Source organism: Chelonoidis abingdonii, chromosome 8, assembly GCF_003597395.2.
Source record: "Chelonoidis abingdonii isolate Lonesome George chromosome 8, CheloAbing_2.0, whole genome shotgun sequence".
NCBI lineage: Eukaryota > Metazoa > Chordata > Testudines > Testudinidae > Chelonoidis > Chelonoidis abingdonii.
The window spans coordinates 25,407,723-25,425,483 of record NC_133776.1 but is presented as its reverse complement, the minus strand read 5'-3'; the positions used below and the strand labels follow the sequence as shown (position 1 = coordinate 25,425,483).

Here is a 17,761-nt window from a genome sequence, read left to right as displayed (position 1 = left end):
TGGAGCAGGTCCATCCAGCCACTCCCAGATACCATACCAAGAGCAGCAAGAGCTCATACGGTGAACTCCGGATCTGGCCATGGGGTGTCCTTTGAGTCCAGTACCAACAACTCTGCACCAGTGCCAACTCTTTCCATGCCGACAGCATACCAGGTGGCATCAGACATGCTTTGCCTATCAATCCCAGACTCTCTGGTGGTTCAGGAGTTCTCTGGTGCTTTGACTTCTACAAGCTTGTCCTCTGTTGTGCCCATGACACCTTCTGTCCATGTTGCAGAGCCATCACGTCTGTCGGCACCACAGCTCTTACCACCTGGGCAGCTGACTATCACGTAGAGGCCAAGTCTGGCACCGAAGACACCCTTGATGCCGTTACATCCTTCGGTGCCATGTTTATCTTGAAAGCAGATCCCATCATCAAGTCCATTCCCGGCCTTGGTGTTGATGCCTCTCCGGGTACTAGGGAGGAGTGTGGCTCATTCAGTGCCACTGTTGCCGATTCCCTACTGTTTTTTGGCACTGGTGCCACCTCCTTACTGGGCTTCAGATGAATCCAATTGGTTGTTTGCCCCATTGGGGCTGGGTCCCACGTTGTTATCACAGACCCTCTAAGATTACGCAAGGTCGAGGTTGGAGTTGTCCTCCCCCTCCTTGTCAGATAAGAACTAGAGGTTACCTTTTGATCACTATTGGTACCAAGATCTGCATCTGTTCTGCAGTTGTGACGGGCTTTTCGCCCAGTGCCTATGATCACCAATGCATTATCCATATGCCTTGTGGCCTCCTTGGGATCCTTGGGACATTCCTTGATCCCTGAGGTCCCAATCCTCAACCTGCTCCTTAGCAAGATCACTGGTCTCAATGGTGGCTTCCACCCCCAATCCCTCTAAGCTGGAATGACCACTGAATTCATTCCCCCTGGACCTGCTGGGCTCTTCTGACCAGATTCTCTGATATAGGAACAGGTGTTGTCATTGGTGCAGCAGACCGTCTCCTCGTCCTCCCTTGACGACTATCATGTCAGAATCTTCCTCTCCCTTGATGCCCGAGGACTTTAAGGCATACCAGGACCTCCTGATGCTAATGGTCACTAACTTGGATGTCCTGGCAGAACTCCTGCAGGAGAATATGTCTAAGCTGCTGGATATTCTCCAACCATCAACTCCAGGAAGAGTAGCCCTCCCGATAAATGAGAGTCTCCTGGAGCCTGCAATAGCCCTCCGACTTATCCTAGCTTTGTTGCCCCCTACAGCGAAGCATTTGGAGAAATGGTACTTCATTCCTACACAAGGGTTTGAGAGTTTCTACTCCCACCCAGCATCTAACTGCCAGGTGGTGATGGCAGCAAAGGACAGAGCTTGGCAGTGAAGGTATAAGTCCACCCCTAAGGACAAAGAATCCAAAAAGATGGATGTAGTGGGAAGGAAGAGTTATACCTCCTCTTCCCTGCAAATGCACCTCAAGAACTGCCAGGAGCTGTTTTCTAAATATGACTTTGTCAGTTGGGCAGCCATATCTAAGTTTGTGGACAAGCTGCTGGAATCCTCCAGGGAAGAATTTATGGCATTCATTGCAGAAGGCCATATGGTAGCCAAGACCTTGTTGCAGTCAGCTCTGGACATGGCAGATGCTGCAGGCAGAACTATGGCATCAGCTGTGACCATGAGGAAGGCCTCATGCCAATGGAATTTGGGCATCGTGTCTGATATGCAGCAGACCACTGAGGACTTACCAATTGGTGGTTGGGTTTTATTTTCTGAAAAGACCGACAAACCTTTTACTCTTTTAAACACTTCCAAGCTACTCTGCGTGCTTTGAGAGTATATACTCCAGCCACGAAGAGATGCCACTATTGCAGTCAGCAGCCTCAGCAGCAGTACTGCTCACAGCATTGTTTTTTGTTTGGTTGGGTTTTTTTGGCCAATCTCCCTCCATTTTTTTTTTTTTTTTTGTGGCAGTAGGACTACTCTAGAGAGAGCCGGAGATCTCAAAGGAGTAAGTCCTCTAGTTCTGGGCTTAACCAGCTGCCCACTGCCTTCTTCCCCTCCCCTTCACGCTCATCCAGAATCTAGCAAGTGCCCATTTTGACTCGTATGTCCAGGACACCAATCCAGTAGTAACCTCTCCTTCTCTGTCTCCCCTGTTTCGGGACAGGCTGGCCAACTTTTACAGTGTTTGGGTCTTGATTACAACAGAGAACTAAGACTTAAGCACCTTAAGATCAGGTTATGTCTTACAGTTCCTCACTACCCTCCTACCTGATCTGTTTTTAAGGACCCCCGTCACGAGACACTGGATCCTCGAGCAAGTTCAGTCTTTACTGGCTTTGGAGGCCATAGAGGAGTCCCCATGTGGCATTGGGGTAGGGGTTCTACTACCCATATTTCCTCAACCCTAAGCCAAAGGGAGGGACGAGACCTATCTTCAACCTCCATGAGCGCAACAGATACATCAGATATGTGAGATTCCCTTCCCAAAATCTTCCTTGCCTTGAATAACAATGAATGGTTTTCTGCCTTGGACCTGCAGGATGCTTATTTCCACATAGCAGTCCTCCCAAACTACAGGAGGTTCCTCAGATTTGTAATGGTTGACTGGCACTGCCAGTACACTGTGAGGCCTTTCAGCTGTCTTCCACTCCCCAGGTTATTACCAAGTATATGATGGTGGAAACAGCATACCTCAGGAAGAAGGGAATTCCTATCTTCCTGTACCTAGATGAGTGCTTACTGAAAAGTGAGTCTAGAGAGGAAGTCCTCTCATATTCACGTCACACTATCCCTACGCAGTTGTCTAGGTCTCATCCCGAACAGCGGGAAGTCAACACTGGTGCACTGGATCCTTGATAAATTCTACGAGTTGAGGAGTGTTTCTAGGAGATCCAGCCCCTATATCTGGAGCAGGTTATATTCACAACCTGAATATACCTGAGGTTGCTGGAACATATGGACATAGGTAGTCCAATTTGTCAGACTGCGCCTCTGAAGTTGTGGCTGAAGTCGATCTATCATCCAAATTGCTGTCCCCTGGACATGCTGGTCTAACTCCTACCACTAACTCCTTCTGATAGATAATCCAGGACACTGTATGCCAGGATATTCCTTTTGCCTCCACTGACCAAGACCTAGAATCACAAATGCCTCCTTAATAGATTGGGGAGTACATCGGGACTCACTGAAAGTTCAAGGCCTGTAGTAGAACAAGAAGCTTCTCTGCATATTGGTGCCCTGTAGCTTTGTGTCATCTACAATTTGTGTTAACTTTTCAGGGCCACAGCAGGGGCTCTCATACTCATTGACAGTACCACCGTGATTATATGAACAGACGGGGGTGAGGGAGCATGCTCCAACATGCTTTGTCAAGAGGCAATCAGGCTCTGGCAGTTTTGCATCAGGGAAAACATTACCTCCATGACCAATCACTTAGCGGATCACCTCATCAGGAATTTCTCCCTGAATCATGAGTAATCTCTGAAGTCGAGCATCCTGCAGTCCTTCTTTGCCAATTGAGGCGTCCTGACAATCAACCTGTTTGCCACAAGGGAAACAAGAAATGCCGGCTGTTCTGCTCTTGAGGGGGTCTCATTCCGGGCTCCTTGACCAGTGCTTTTCACCTGAACTGAGAATCGGCACTCTTGTATGCTTTTCCTCCATTTCCAATCATCCCACAGGTCATTCTCAGGTTGACATTAGACCATCAATGTGGCTGAAACAATGTTGGTTCTCTGACCTCATGTTATCAGTTTGGCCTTCTATATCCCTTCCTCTTCATCCTGGCCTCCTGACTAAGCATTGCAGTCAGTTTTTTCTTCCAGCTCTCAGCTCCTTGCACCTCGCAGCATGGATGCTTCATGGTTTTATGAGGAGGAGGAATGATGTTTGGAGGTGGTCTGGCAAGACTTTCTCAACAGTAGGAAGCCTCCACCAGGGCAGCCTATTCAGCCAAGAGGAAACAATTCTTAGTATGGTCGTTAGCCAGGGAGTTCAATCAACCCGGGCTTGTATCCAGGACACCTTAGAGTACCTGTTACCTTCAATCTTCTGATCTTGTGCTTGATTCATTGAGAGTCCACCTGGTGGCAATATTGGCATTTCATCCACCTATCCTTGGGAAGTCAGTTCAAACTCCATGGCAATGAGGTTCTTGAAACCCACCAGCTAAAGAGACGGATCCTCTGTGGGACCTTACTACTCATGGGAGGGGCTATGACCACAGGATGTGAGTGCTGCACCCATGGCTACTGTAAGGCAAAGTTCTCTGGCTCTGGTGTATGAGGAGCGCACGCCCACATGAAATACACATCTGCATCACATCTCGAAGAACAACCGTTGTAGGTAGGTAACCAGTTTCCCCTCACATTTGACACCACCTTTGGTATCTCAGTATAGTGATTGGAACTTTTAAATTGTTCCTTCTCTTTTGACTTTCTGCTCTCTTGGAGAAAACATAATCAAGCAGATGAGGTGCATACGTCTCTTTAAAGCACAAAAATGCAGGTTTGAGGCTGTAATTCTAATGATTTCAAGGAGAAAAATGACCTCCAGATATAGTTTAATCTCTGAGGTGTTTTAGGGAAATGTTAGGTATAGTAGAACCTTGTTTATCTGGTCTAATTGGGGCCGGATCAGATGATAACTCCGGATAAAATGGAGAATGGGAAAATGGGATGCTGCAGTGCCATTTAGTGGTCACAGGAGTGATTGCCTACTTCTTGCCCTGGAGTCCTGGTTGTTCCGTAAATGCAGAGAGCTGGTTAAGGGAGGGTTGGATAAACAGGGTTCTACTGTAATTAGTGACCTACTGTTAATAGACAAAACTGCAGAGAGAAACTTAAAAAAAAATAATAGCTGCCCACTTTGAAATCCCACCCAAAATCTCAAAGAACAAAGTTAACGAGGACAAAAAAATAACACCAGTATGTGAGAAAGGCAGTTCAGCAGCAGCAGTTCATGCTCTGTGGGGTTTTACCTCTTCTCCCTAAGTATTGACACTTCATCCCAAATGTGGAAAGTGTAGAGTCTCAGTTCAGCAACACCTGCCAAATTATTGCTTAAATATCTTCATTAAGCAAAGGAACTGCACCATAGAAATGTCTAAAACACTTGGATTTCATGTGTAAAAAGAAAAGTGTTAGGTTGCTGTACGATCAACCTAATTCTAGTGACTATTGTTTTTAAAATATTTTGCTATGAATTAATCTGCCAGTTCAAACCTGAGTATTGAAGAGGACACAGTATGCATTTTAAAATTATATATGGCCTTTTCATGTTATAGTTGTAATTTTTAATACCTTCTCTCTCTTTACATGAAGGTATAGCAAATGAATCTAAAAAACTGTATGGAGTTCAATTCCACCCTGAAGTTGGCCTTACGGAGAATGGAAAATTGATACTGCAGAATTTCCTCTATGATATTGCTGGATGCAGTGGTAACTTCACAGTAGAAAATAGACAGCTTGCATGTATTCAAGAGATCAAAGAGAAAGTGGGTTCATCAAAAGTCCTGGTAAGTAGGTTTAGAACAGGTTTTGCAACTTCTAGTCTTATGAATAATATTGACACTTGTAGTTATGCTGGTTACTTAAAAAAATGACAGTTTTCCTGCTTCAGGGTGTAAACTGGCCAGTAGTTTAAGAAGCTCATTCTCATGTACTGCACAATTTGCCTAGTGCACTGTTTTACTTTTCATTTTCCTTTGAAGCACTGGATATAGCAAGGTGGACAAACTACGTCCCAGGGGCCACATCCGGCCCTCCAGAAGTATTAATACGGCCCTTGAACTTCTGCTGGGAAGCAGTGTCTGGGGCTTGCCCTGCTCTGATGCTCCATCTGGGGAGTGGGTTTGGGGTCTTTCCCCGCTCCACATGGCTCCCAGAAGCAGCAACATGTCACCCCTCCGGCTCCCATGTGTAGGAGTAGCCAGAGGGCTCAGCACACTGCCCCCACCTCTACCGCTGCCCCTGCAGCTCCCGTTGGCTGGTAACCGCAGCCAGCGGGAGCTGTGGGGTGATGCCTGTGGACAGGGCAGCGTACAGAGCCATGTGGCCGAACCACCAGGTAGGAGCTGGCAGGGGGATATGCCACTATTTCTGGGAGCATCTTGAGGTAAGCGCCACCTGGAGCCTGCCCCTTAACCCCCTCCCATGCCCCAACCCCAGCCCTGGTCCCCCTCCTGCCCTCTGAACCCCTTGGTCCCAGCCCGGAGCACCCTTCTGCACCCCAAACCCCTCGTCCCCATCTCAGGGCCTGCACCTCCAGCTGGAGCCCTCCCACTCACCCCCCAATTTTGTGAGCATTCATGGCCCGCCATACAGTTTCCATACCCAGATGTGGCCCTCTGGCCAAAAGGTTTGCCCACCCCTGGGGTATAGTGTGATACGTAGGTTATTGCGGTGTTATTGTAGCCATGTTGGTCCCAGGATATTAGAGACACAAGGTAGGTGAGTTAATATCTTTTATTGGACCAACAGAACACCTTGTTCTGATCATGGTAATTCTTATATTCAGTCTGAGTTTTAAGCTAACTATCATTCTCCCATAGATGTTTGGACAAGTTTGATTTTTTTTTTTTTCCCCTCTGGCCCTAACCTAGGTTTTACTCAGTGGAGGTGTGGACTCAACAGTGTGTACTGCTCTCCTGAACCAAGCTTTAAACCAAGACCAAATCATAGCTGTACACATAGATAATGGATTCATGCGCAAGAGGGAAAGCCTATCTGTGGAGGAGGCACTCAAAAAACTTGGAATTCAAGTCAAAGGTACTGTGTTTCATGTTACTTATACTTCATGTAAATGAGGATAGTATGGCTAGTCTTCTAAAAGAAAATCCATAATCTTACAATTAATCATAGTTTTATTGTCTAATGAAACTGCGTGTGAAATTTTGAGAATTTAAATATCAAAATGTAGTTGTTACTAGTACTATATGTACTATAATTATACGTACTATATATGTATTATATGTACTGTAATTATATATATTATAATGATTTAATATTAGGGTGCTCCCCAGTGATCCAAATCAGGACTGAGGCCGCATTGTGCTAGTCATTGTACAAAAATGCATAGGAAAACACAAGCCCAGAGCCAGATAATTTAAAATATAAGTTTAAATAAACAGATTCTAATTTACAAATTAGTGCTTTCCATCGGTGAGTGAAAAATGATGTCCTGAACTGACAGATTAAACCATTTCACCAGTGGCACATACACCTCTACTCTGATACAACGCGACCCGATATAACACAAATTTGGATATAACGCAATAAAGCAGTGCTCCGGGGGGGTGGGGCTGTGCGCTCCGCGGATCAAAGCAAGTTCAATATAACACGGTTCCACCTATACCACGGTAAGATTTTTTGGTTCCCGAGGACAGTGTTATATCGGGGTAGAGGTGTATGTGATTACAACTATTGAGGAATTGTATGACAGTTGACATCTGCCTAAACCATCAGTTCCTTTTCTTCCACTGGCAAATGAGTCGATTGCCTTCAGCCAGGGCCGGCTCCAAGCACCAGCGCAGGAAGCAGGTGCTTGGGTCAGCCAATGGAAAGGGGCGGCACGCACGGCTCTTTGGTGGCAATTCGGCGGTGGGTCCCCTCAGTCCCTTTCGGAGGGAACGACCAGCCGCCGAAAAATGAAGCGGCAGTGGTAGAGCTGTCGCCGAAGTGCCACCAATTGTGGCTTTTTTTTTTTTCTTTTTCCCCTTCACTGCTTGGAGCGGCAAAAACGCTGGAGCTGGCCCTGCCTTCAGCAGTTGCAGTTCCCTGTTCATATGAAGCAATTTTTTCTTATTTTTCTTATTGAAGAGTTTAGGTCTCAGTTCTCTAATTAAGTCTTAATTGTTTAACTTTGTAAGCCAATTTGCATGTGTGATACCTTTCTGATTTCAAATTTTTTTTAATAAACAAGTTTCTTTTTGAGATGTGTGTTGTACCGATGGCTTCTGGGCAGCCTACTTATTTATTTTAACCTATTTTCAGAAAAGCTGGCTGGGAAGCACCCTGGGGGTTACAAGCAGTACATTATGAGAGATCAGAAAGTATCCCTTTTGGCCAGTAAGGTCTCACCTTGTTTCTCCTCAAAGATGTGATGGGATCAGAGGAGACAAATGATGCATATCAAAGCTAGGCAGTGAAGTATCGCATCATTCATACTATTTACATAAAATCATGTAATTCATGAGTAGCTTTTGCAGATTGATAAATCTGGCAATGAATACTGTTGTGTCTAATGACTTTTTATGCTCAGATTGTCAAGGCATCTGGTAACATGGTATATGTTAGACAACACATTCAGTTAAACTGCCAGCAGTGTACAGTGCAAAGAGCTGCAACCTCTGTATCTTCCATCTTATCACAAGGAAAACCTTACCCAATATAGTCTAAGCTTTGTCCATCCATAGTTGGTTTAATGTTTCACCAAGAGTAATTGTATGGTGGAATAGGTTAGTAAGGGAGGTGGGTGAAATATTGTCTCGTCAGATAATCCTTAAATGAGTGAGTGCTTGAGTAGCCCTGTAAAATGCAGAGTATCTGAAGATATGACCTGTAAGTGATCTTTTTAAAGTAATGGACATATTTTCTGCAATCCTGTTTAGTATTATATATTGATTTTTCTCAATACATTTCTGTATTTTGTACAGTGGTAAATGCAGCCCATTCATTCTACAATGGTACAACAACTCTGCCAATCTCTGATGAAGACAGAACTCCCCGAAAAAGAATTAGCAAGACTTTAAATATGACTACAAGTCCTGAGGAAAAAAGAAAAATTATTGGTGACACCTTTGTGAAGGTAATCGCTTTATAGTTATTTTAGCATTTAAAAGGGACACTGTCAATTAAATATTTTTTTAAATGCAGTCTTACTCCACTCGAGAAAGCCTTTCTCGGGCAATGTATGCTTCAGGACATCAGATGTCATGTATGTTTTGGCATGTGGATGTTGGACATAGGTGAGGATAGAATGTACGATATCTTGCTCCAGAGCCCAGGTGTCTAACACATAACTTCAAGGAGAATCTGTTAGCTGAAGCAGAATTAGGTTTGCCACTGATCATAGCATGATGGTTACAAACAGTTGAGTAGATCTTCTATTCTGTCCACTATGCAGCTTACTGGCTGACTCACATATAAAGGCTAATATACATTGCACAAGCTTTAAAAAATAACGTGTTTTTACCAAATGGCAAATGACTAACTTAATAGTTAATATCTTGGTTTTGATGTGTTTCTAATAATGCATCAACTTGCAGCCATTTTAAATTCTGTTTTATCATTAATGATTCAGGGAGGATGTGTACCTAGCTAAGAAGCACTGTTACTATTAGTGGTAATTCAAATATTAAAAAAAAAAGAAAATTAGTTTTATTAAATCATTCAGCTAAATACATAACAGACACATGTGGAGCAGGAGTTATGGCTTCCCCTTTTCAGGAATAGAGTATTATCACAAGCAATCTTCTTATTAATCAGTGTTGGTCTAAAGCAGAGGGGATTGAAATTCACTAGTCCTTTAAGTATGTTTGCAACATGATTTTGGATCCCTCAGGATCAATGTAAAACATTTATTTTTTCTCTCCATATTATAGATTGCCAATGAGGTAATTGGAGAAATGAATCTGAAACCTGAAGAGGTCTTTCTTGCTCAGGGAACCCTAAGGCCTGATCTCATTGAAAGTGCTTCCCTTGTTGCAAGTGGCAAAGCTGAAGTAATCAAAACTCATCACAATGACACAGAGCTGATCAGAAAGTTGAGAGAAGAGGTAAATAAAAAATGAGTATTACATTTATTTTATTTTTGATGTAACCCAAATCTGAAGTTAAATGTGAAAAAAGAAATAGTGTGTATACCTTCTTATCAATATAAATGTTGACACTAGGGAGGCTTTGTACAGAGCCCAGTGTGACAGGGCCCTGTTTTGGTCAGTGCCTTTAGGTGTTACTGTAATATATATGTGGCTGTAATTAATTTACTCTTAATCTTTCTAACTTCCTGGTTCTCCTAAAGTAGTTTTGGTGGGTTGAGTATTTGGGCAGTACTGAATAGTTGGGGAAAATATTCACAAACTGTCAATTTGATGAATTTCAGCATGAATGATTTTGTTCAAAAATTCATATAAGAAATTTTGCTTTTCATGATTCTCCCATTTTAAAACCCATTTCCCAAAAAGGGAGCAGAAACAATACCATGTGTTTTAGGTGGAAAGCTAATTTGGATAGGCTTCCCAAACAAGCTGGATCCATCCTGCCTGCAATTCACTAATCAATAGCCTATCTGCATTCCCAGAGTTCAGCACACTAACTTTCCAACAAGATCTGGACACTCTCTAAGCGAGCCTTGACCGAAACCTGTGAATCCAACCCATGCCCTTCCTGGCTTGTGAAAGAGAGTCATGGGCAATTGGTGCCACTCAGGCCTGAAACAGCTAACCCTTCATTTGAGAAGGAATCTTCCCTTCTCCTTCAAACACAATAATTCAAACAACCCTTAAGAAATTCAGCCTGGTTCTGGCCAGCTACAGCCAAGTGTCAAACCTTCCATTCTTGAGCAAGCTCGTAGAGAAGCTTGCTGAAAGCCGCTACTGGTTTATCTAATTGAAGCTATTATCCTAGACTGGCACAGTCTGGATTCAGGCCAGGACACGGAACTGAAACCGCTTTAGTAGTACTGATGGATGATCTGCTATCAGTGGATAGAGTGTAGACATCCATTTTGATCCTCCTGGACTTCTCTGAAGCACTTGACAATGTCAACCATAGGATAGTGTTCTTGTGCCTGAGAGAGGTAGGAGGAGTCCAGGGTAATACACTAAAATGCTTGCATCCTTCCTGGAGGGACTTACCCAACAAATAGTGATGGGAAATTGCACCTCTACTACTTAGACCCCTCACTTGTGGGAGTCCATAAAGATAAGTTCTCTTTCACTGGTCCTATACAACATCTACATGCACCTACTAGGTGAGCTGGTCAGACATGGATTAAGTGCCAGAAATATGTGGATGATATACAGCTTTACCTGTCCTTCACCACATATGACTACAACTCTACCATCAAGATGGCCTAGGGCTTGGATGAAATTAGACCATGGATGAAGAACAGCTGGTTGAAACTGAACCTGAGCAAGATAGAGATGATGCTGGTCGGCGGAGGAAAGCATTCTGAAGAGTTTCAGCCACAGTGCAGTCTCCTTGAAGACACACACCCCAAAATTTGTCAATTCAATCCATGGCCTGGGAGTACTCCTGGATTCCTTATTGACACTAAGCACACTCACAGCAGCATATTAGAGTAATGCTTAGTACCATCTGTTATTGGCTAAGAGACTCCATACCATTCTGGCAAGTAGTGACCTGCCATCAGTTACTCATGCCTTCGTAACATCTCAGCTGGACTATAGCAATGCAATATATCTGGGCATGAAGCATTCGATGCTTAGGAAACTCCAACAGACACAAAACGTTACAGCACACCTCTGCAAAAGCCGGCTGCCATGAATGCATCACAGCCATTCTCCACTTCCTATACAGTAAAACCTCAGCATTACGAACACTTCAAAAATGGAGGTTGTTTGTAACTCTGAAATGTTCATAACTCTGAACAAAATGTTACAAATGAACATTGATTTAAAACAGCTTTGAAACTTTGCTATGCAGAATAAAAATGCTGCTTTCCCTTTTTTTTTAGTAGTTTGTTTAACACAGTACTGTACTGTGTTTGATTTTCTTGTTCTTTTTTTCTTTTTGTCTCAGCTGCTGCCTGATTTTGTAGTTCTGGTTCCAAATGAGGAGTGTGGTTGATTGGTCAGCTCATAACTCTGATGTTTCTAACCCTGGGGTTCTACTGTACTGGCTTCTCATAGAATATTGAATCAAGTTCAAGGTTTTGGTACTTCACAAGATTCTTGATGGCCCGAGTCCAGGATATTAAAAGATCTTCTAAAGCTCTGGAATGAAGACCACGCTTAACAAGTTCACTTCTCTGTTGCAATGGAGTTTTCTTTCAGATATGAGCTTTACCCTTAAGGTAGAGACAGAGCTTTCTTGAGGCCTCATCCGAAACTGTAGAATGAATTCCCAAAGGAACTCAGAACCATCACAAACCTCACTGCCTTCCACTCCACATGCAAGGAGCATTTCTTTAACCTTGCCCTCCTAACATAAACATATAGTAATGTGTATGTGCATAAACATACAGTAATGTGTGTGTGCCCTTATTTATAATTTTAAAAATATTAAAACAAGACACTCCACTTCATATTAACCTAATTTCCTTCTTTGGCAGGGTTACTAGCCTATTGGGGAAGCAGTAGGTGTGATCGATCTTGATTTTAGTAAAGCTTTTGACACAGTCCCACATGACAGTTTCCTAAGCAAATTAGGGAAATATGGTCTAGATTAAATTACTCTAAATTGGGTACACAACTGATTGAAAGACTGTACTCAAAGAGTAATTACCAATCATTTGCTGTCCTGGGGCCCTGCAGGGGTCAGTCTTGGATCTGGTACTATTCAATATTTTTATTAAGGGTTTGGATAATGGAATGGAGAGTACGCTTATACAATTTGCAGATGACACCAAGCTGGGTAGGGTTGCTAGCACTTTGGAGGACACAGTGAGCATTCAAAATGTTCTTGACAAAATGGAGAGTTGGTCTGAATTCAACAAAATGAAATTCAATAAAGAGAAGTTCAAAGTACTTGTGAAGGAAAAGTCAAATGCACAGCTACAAAATTGGCTAGGTGGCAGCACTGCTGAAAAGGATCTTGGAGGTTATAGTGAATCGCAAATTGAATGAGTCGTCAGTGTGATGTAGTTGTGAAAAAAGGCTAATATTCTGAATGTGCTATTAGGACTGTTGTATCTAAAACATGGGACGTAATTGTCCCACTCTACTCAGCACTGGTGAGGCTTCAGCTGGAGTATTGTTTCCAGTTCTGGGCACTACATTTTAAGAAAAATTGGACAAACGCCGGAGAAGAGCAACAGAAATGATACAAGATTTAGAAAACATGACCTATAAGGAAAGGTTAAAAAAAATGGGCGTGCTTAGTCTTGAGAAAAGAAGACTAAGGGGGGATCCTATCATCTTCCTGTATGTTAAGGACTGTTATAAAGAGGATGGTGAACAATTATTCTCCATGTCTGCTGAAGATAGAGCAAGAAGTAATGGGCTTAATCTGCAGCAAAGGAGATTTAGGTGAGATATTAGGAAAAACTTTTAAACTATAAGGGCAATTAAGCTCTGGAATAGGCTTCCAAGGGAAGTTGAGGAATCCATGTCATTGGAAGCTTTTAAAAGGCTGGACAGACAGTTGTCAGGGGTGGTCTACATTTACTTGGTCCTGCCTCAGTGCATGGGACTGAACTTGATAACTTCTCATACTCTGATTCCATACTCTTCTCCACCTGGGCAATATAAGAGAATGAACACATGACAGACATTAGTCATGTTGCTTAATGCATGACCTGGAAGGTTCTCAGATACTATATTGTTAAATGCAACATAAGAACTATAGAGAATAGGTGACTGACCACACTACACCTATAGTAAATAGTTGATGTGACTGGCCCATAACCTGAAATTTTGTCCAGAGTCTTTGATAACTAATGAATATATCTGAAGACTTCTGGGTTGGCTTGTGAATGATTGAACTGAAAAAGTGGTTAAATTTATATGGCTTATTCACAAAAATCATGTAACCCTCTTTTATCTCTGACTAGAGGCATATCAAGTCTAGCAGCTGATAGAAAAAACCCCGTAACTGTTCCATCTTTGAAATTAAATGTGTGGTGAAGATTCATTCTCATCCATTTTTCCTTCTTATTAAGCGTTTTCACAAAGCAATGTTCAGATGCTCTCCTTCCTTTCTGCTTCAGCTATTAATCTCCAGTACTGGCACTTTTCACAGGATTCTCTGACCTTGAGGTCTTTAAACCATGATTTGAGGACTTCAATAACTCAGACATGGGTTAGGGTTTTGTTACAGGGAGTGGGTGAGTGTGATTCTGTGATCTGCGTTGTGCAGGAAGTCAGACTAGATGATCATAATGGTCCCTTCTGACCTTAAAGTCTATGAGTCTATGACTAATTTGATTAAAACAATGTTATGTGTCAACAGATGGTTGGAATTATTACTAAGGTGCTAGTTGAACATGGCAACTCGAATGTAAATTACTTTATTTTCTATGTAGGGTAGAGTAATAGAGCCACTGAAGGACTTCCACAAGGATGAAGTAAGAGTGCTAGGGAGAGAACTTGGTCTCCCAGAAGAGCTGGTCTCAAGGCATCCATTCCCAGGTATGAGATTTAGAGTTAGTGTAATTCATTAAAGTCACGGACTACAAATGTCATTAATGTTTTTATTCTAATCCTCAGAATAAATTTTATATTTGAATATAGGAAAATTTCGCCTCTATAATGTAGGGATGTAAAATGTTAACTGGTGAGCATTAGTCTTACTGGTTAACCCGCCTTAATAGTTAACCCCTGGGCTGGCCATGCATTAAGCCCCAGCCGTGCTGCTTGAATGCCTGCTGGCCAGCTCTTTAATTGGTTAGCCGTTTAAACAAAGTATTTTTTAATCGTTTACATGGTTAATTTTTTAAAAGGTATTTATATCCCTACTACAGTGTTGAGACAGAAACTTGGTATGTCTATTATATCTACTATGGCTTTATATGCAAGCAAAGTTTGTATTTTCTAGAGATGAAGCACCCCGTATAAGAGAGCCACTGTGCTGTTTATAGTGATAAAAGAAATATTAGTCTAGTAGCTTTTTTTATATGCTTTCTCTTTCAGCTTCATATGCAAAAACTCCATTAACAGTGAATGTAACTGAATATTATTTGTACTGTCCAGCTTGGAACACTAATATAAGTTATTCCTTCCCAGCACCAATTTATCTTTTAGTAGAAATGAGGGGCTATAAGAGATAGCAACAGTTCTTGACCAGACAGCCTCAGAATTGTATTGTATCTGAGAAAACTGAACCCTCCTAAAAGGGATGTCATTGTTTTTAAAATATGCAAGGAACAAAAGTAGTCCTATAATTCTTGAAGTAGATAGTAGCTGGCAGGTGGCACAAATCAGCCTAGTATCTGGCAGTTTGCACAGACCAGCCTATTAGTAGCACAAGCACTGTATAAAACTATGAATTAGTTTAGGAGTACCACTGTCCTTTTATTACAAGAGATATCATTAGGACGCTTCAAGCCAAATTACAAGCAATTTTGTGTTAATCAGCTTTTAAGGCCGTTCCACTGTCAGCATTATTCAGTGATATGTTACACTTGTAATTGTAATGTTTTTGTCAAATCTCCACAACTTTTGCATATAAGTTGTATAACAGGAAGTGGCAGTGGCAACTGTCTCATCATTGCTGTAATCACAATCCTTTCTCTTTCTTTGGTAGCAAAACATCAGAGGCACTAACCACTGCCTGACACAACCATACAATTTAGGATGTAGATAAATGATGTCTGAGTATACAAGTTAAATAACAAAAGTGCTGCTTCAGAACAGATATTGTATATTGTACAATCTTGGTAGAAATGTTGTTAAGCTAACTATTATGGTAGATATAATAGCAAAGTGAACAAACTATACTTAGTGATAAAGCTTTCTCTTCTAAGATTCGTTTAATACGTTTTAAATGTGACTGTTCACTTGCACATTCTTTACTGTAATCCTGTTCTAACTTTGCATTTCAGGTCCTGGCCTAGCAATCAGAGTAATATGTGCTGAAGAACCTTATGTTTGCAAAGACTTCCCTGAAACTAACAACATTTTGAAAATAGTAGCAGATTTTTCTGCAAGTGTTAAAAAGGTAATTAAATATTATTGGAACTGAAGAACGTGGGTTTCATGGGAACCAATAACATGAAAGAAATATGAAAACTAATTCCTTGGTGAATTACAGTGAGATTTATAGTATATTAAAATGTAACTGTTAGAAGTAGTATTGCTGCTTTGTTTGAGAACTGCTGTTTGATACTTAATTTGTGTGAACTTGAAGATTTTCTGTGTAGTCAGATAGCATTATTGGTGCTATAACAAAACCGCATGTAGATGTTGTCTTTTTGGTAAAAGAAAAGTTGATTGTGTACTACTCTACAGCAGCAGAATGAGTTGTTCTAGCTAGAACTATCTAAAAATTACTACGCTAAGAGGACTTTTGAGACTGTTTCCAGCCATATAATATTAGTAGAAAATAGCTGTGGCTCCTCAAAATAGTTGAAATCTTCTAGGTTTGCCTGCATGAACTGTCATTGGACAGCTAGATCATAATGTGAGAAATAAGGGTTTGATATACTTGTGAGATGTCATAAGCAGGAATTCTGAGCACCCAAGTAAATTAGTAGTGGATCATTTCCCTCTGTTTGCAGCCATTACCTTAATGATAACCTCAGCTGCTGCTTCTTTCTAGCTGAAAAAGGCTACAAATTAGCTATCAGGAGTTGCACTAAGAGCAGTGTGTTCATCACACCTGTCCATAAGTTGCTGAAGAATTACCTGATCATCAGTATAAGTGGAGTCCGAAAGTTATGTACAGATCTGCTTCCATTATGAGGGTGCTTCTGTCTTGTGCATTGGGAAGAAATAGCATAAATGGAAACCTCAGTAAATGATACCTTTAGAGAGCAAACCTAGAAAGAAAAACAAGTTAATCTGTTGCTTCTGGAGAGCTGTGACTCAAACCTGCTAAGCATGTATGCATTCTGGTTACCAGAACAGAGACTCATAGATTGTAGTGCTCCTCATAATGCTTAAACTTTGTTAATTGAAAACCATACTGCAAATCGCTCTACAGTGAATAAAGCTGTCATAAATGTAAAGTGAACATAAACATTTGGCTGCATAATCATTTATAAATTTTATCTGAATGTGTCTTTTTACAAAAATTATGAAAAGTGTTTTTCCGCCCCCTTGCACAGCCACACACTCTGTTACAAAGGGTCAAAGCATGCACAACTGAAGAGGACCAGGAGAAGCTGATGCAGATCACAAGCCTACATTCACTGAATGCCTTCTTGCTGCCAATCAAAACTGTGGGAGTGCAGGTTAGTGGAGTGGTTCTGTGGAGGTGTCGAAGATTGCTTATGCTGAATACAGAAGTATGCAATATAGTATAATCAGTAATTATGCTGTAAGAAAAATAAAGAAAATACCATGGACCAAAAAAATAAAATTAAAGGAGAATCCACAAGACGTATCACTTCTATTTTTAACTTATTTTTGCTGTTGTGTGGGCCTTCCGGTAATCTTAGGTCCTCAGGAAGGTTATCCCAGACCTTACAAAGGTGACTATTCAGTTGTATGAGGTCCTTATGATTCAATAATACCCATCAGATGCTGTGCCAAAAGATTCATACTGCCAATCCAACCCATTTATATGCTCATTGTAATTAAAAAGAATACCCGAAAAACAAGGGCATTGGCACTAAACAGCTTACCTTTAAAACATATTTTTGTGAAAATAAAATTCATTTTGTGGACAGTAGGAATATAATACAATATTGAAATCTCCAAAATATAATTTATATTGTTGACATGAAACTGCAGGGGTTCTCTTGACATTGTTTTGTGACTGGCGGCGTACTGACGTCTCCGATTGTATCCATTCTTATTAGTTCTGTTGATATCAAATTCACAAGGTACAATGACTTGGTTGCTTGATTTAAATGGAAGTGTTTTCTGCATTAGTGTAGCAGGTATGGATATCCTTGTAAGTGCTCTTCTAAAGCCAATGAGTTTTTAA

General features: G+C 41.5%; 1 protein-coding gene across 1 annotated transcript in view; it reads left to right on the top strand.

Moving 5' to 3' along the window:
- GMPS (guanine monophosphate synthase) overlaps positions 1 to 17,761 on the top strand; it is a 72,407-nt gene that overhangs the window by 34,995 nt on the left and 19,651 nt on the right. The window contains exons 6-12 of the mRNA XM_032787410.2: positions 5,312 to 5,505; positions 6,592 to 6,757; positions 8,644 to 8,795; positions 9,592 to 9,765; positions 14,196 to 14,301; positions 15,714 to 15,829; positions 16,938 to 17,063. Of these exons, the coding sequence (XP_032643301.1) occupies positions 5,312 to 5,505; positions 6,592 to 6,757; positions 8,644 to 8,795; positions 9,592 to 9,765; positions 14,196 to 14,301; positions 15,714 to 15,829; positions 16,938 to 17,063 (1,034 nt within the window). The remainder of the gene's footprint in view (positions 1 to 5,311; positions 5,506 to 6,591; positions 6,758 to 8,643; positions 8,796 to 9,591; positions 9,766 to 14,195; positions 14,302 to 15,713; positions 15,830 to 16,937; positions 17,064 to 17,761) is intronic.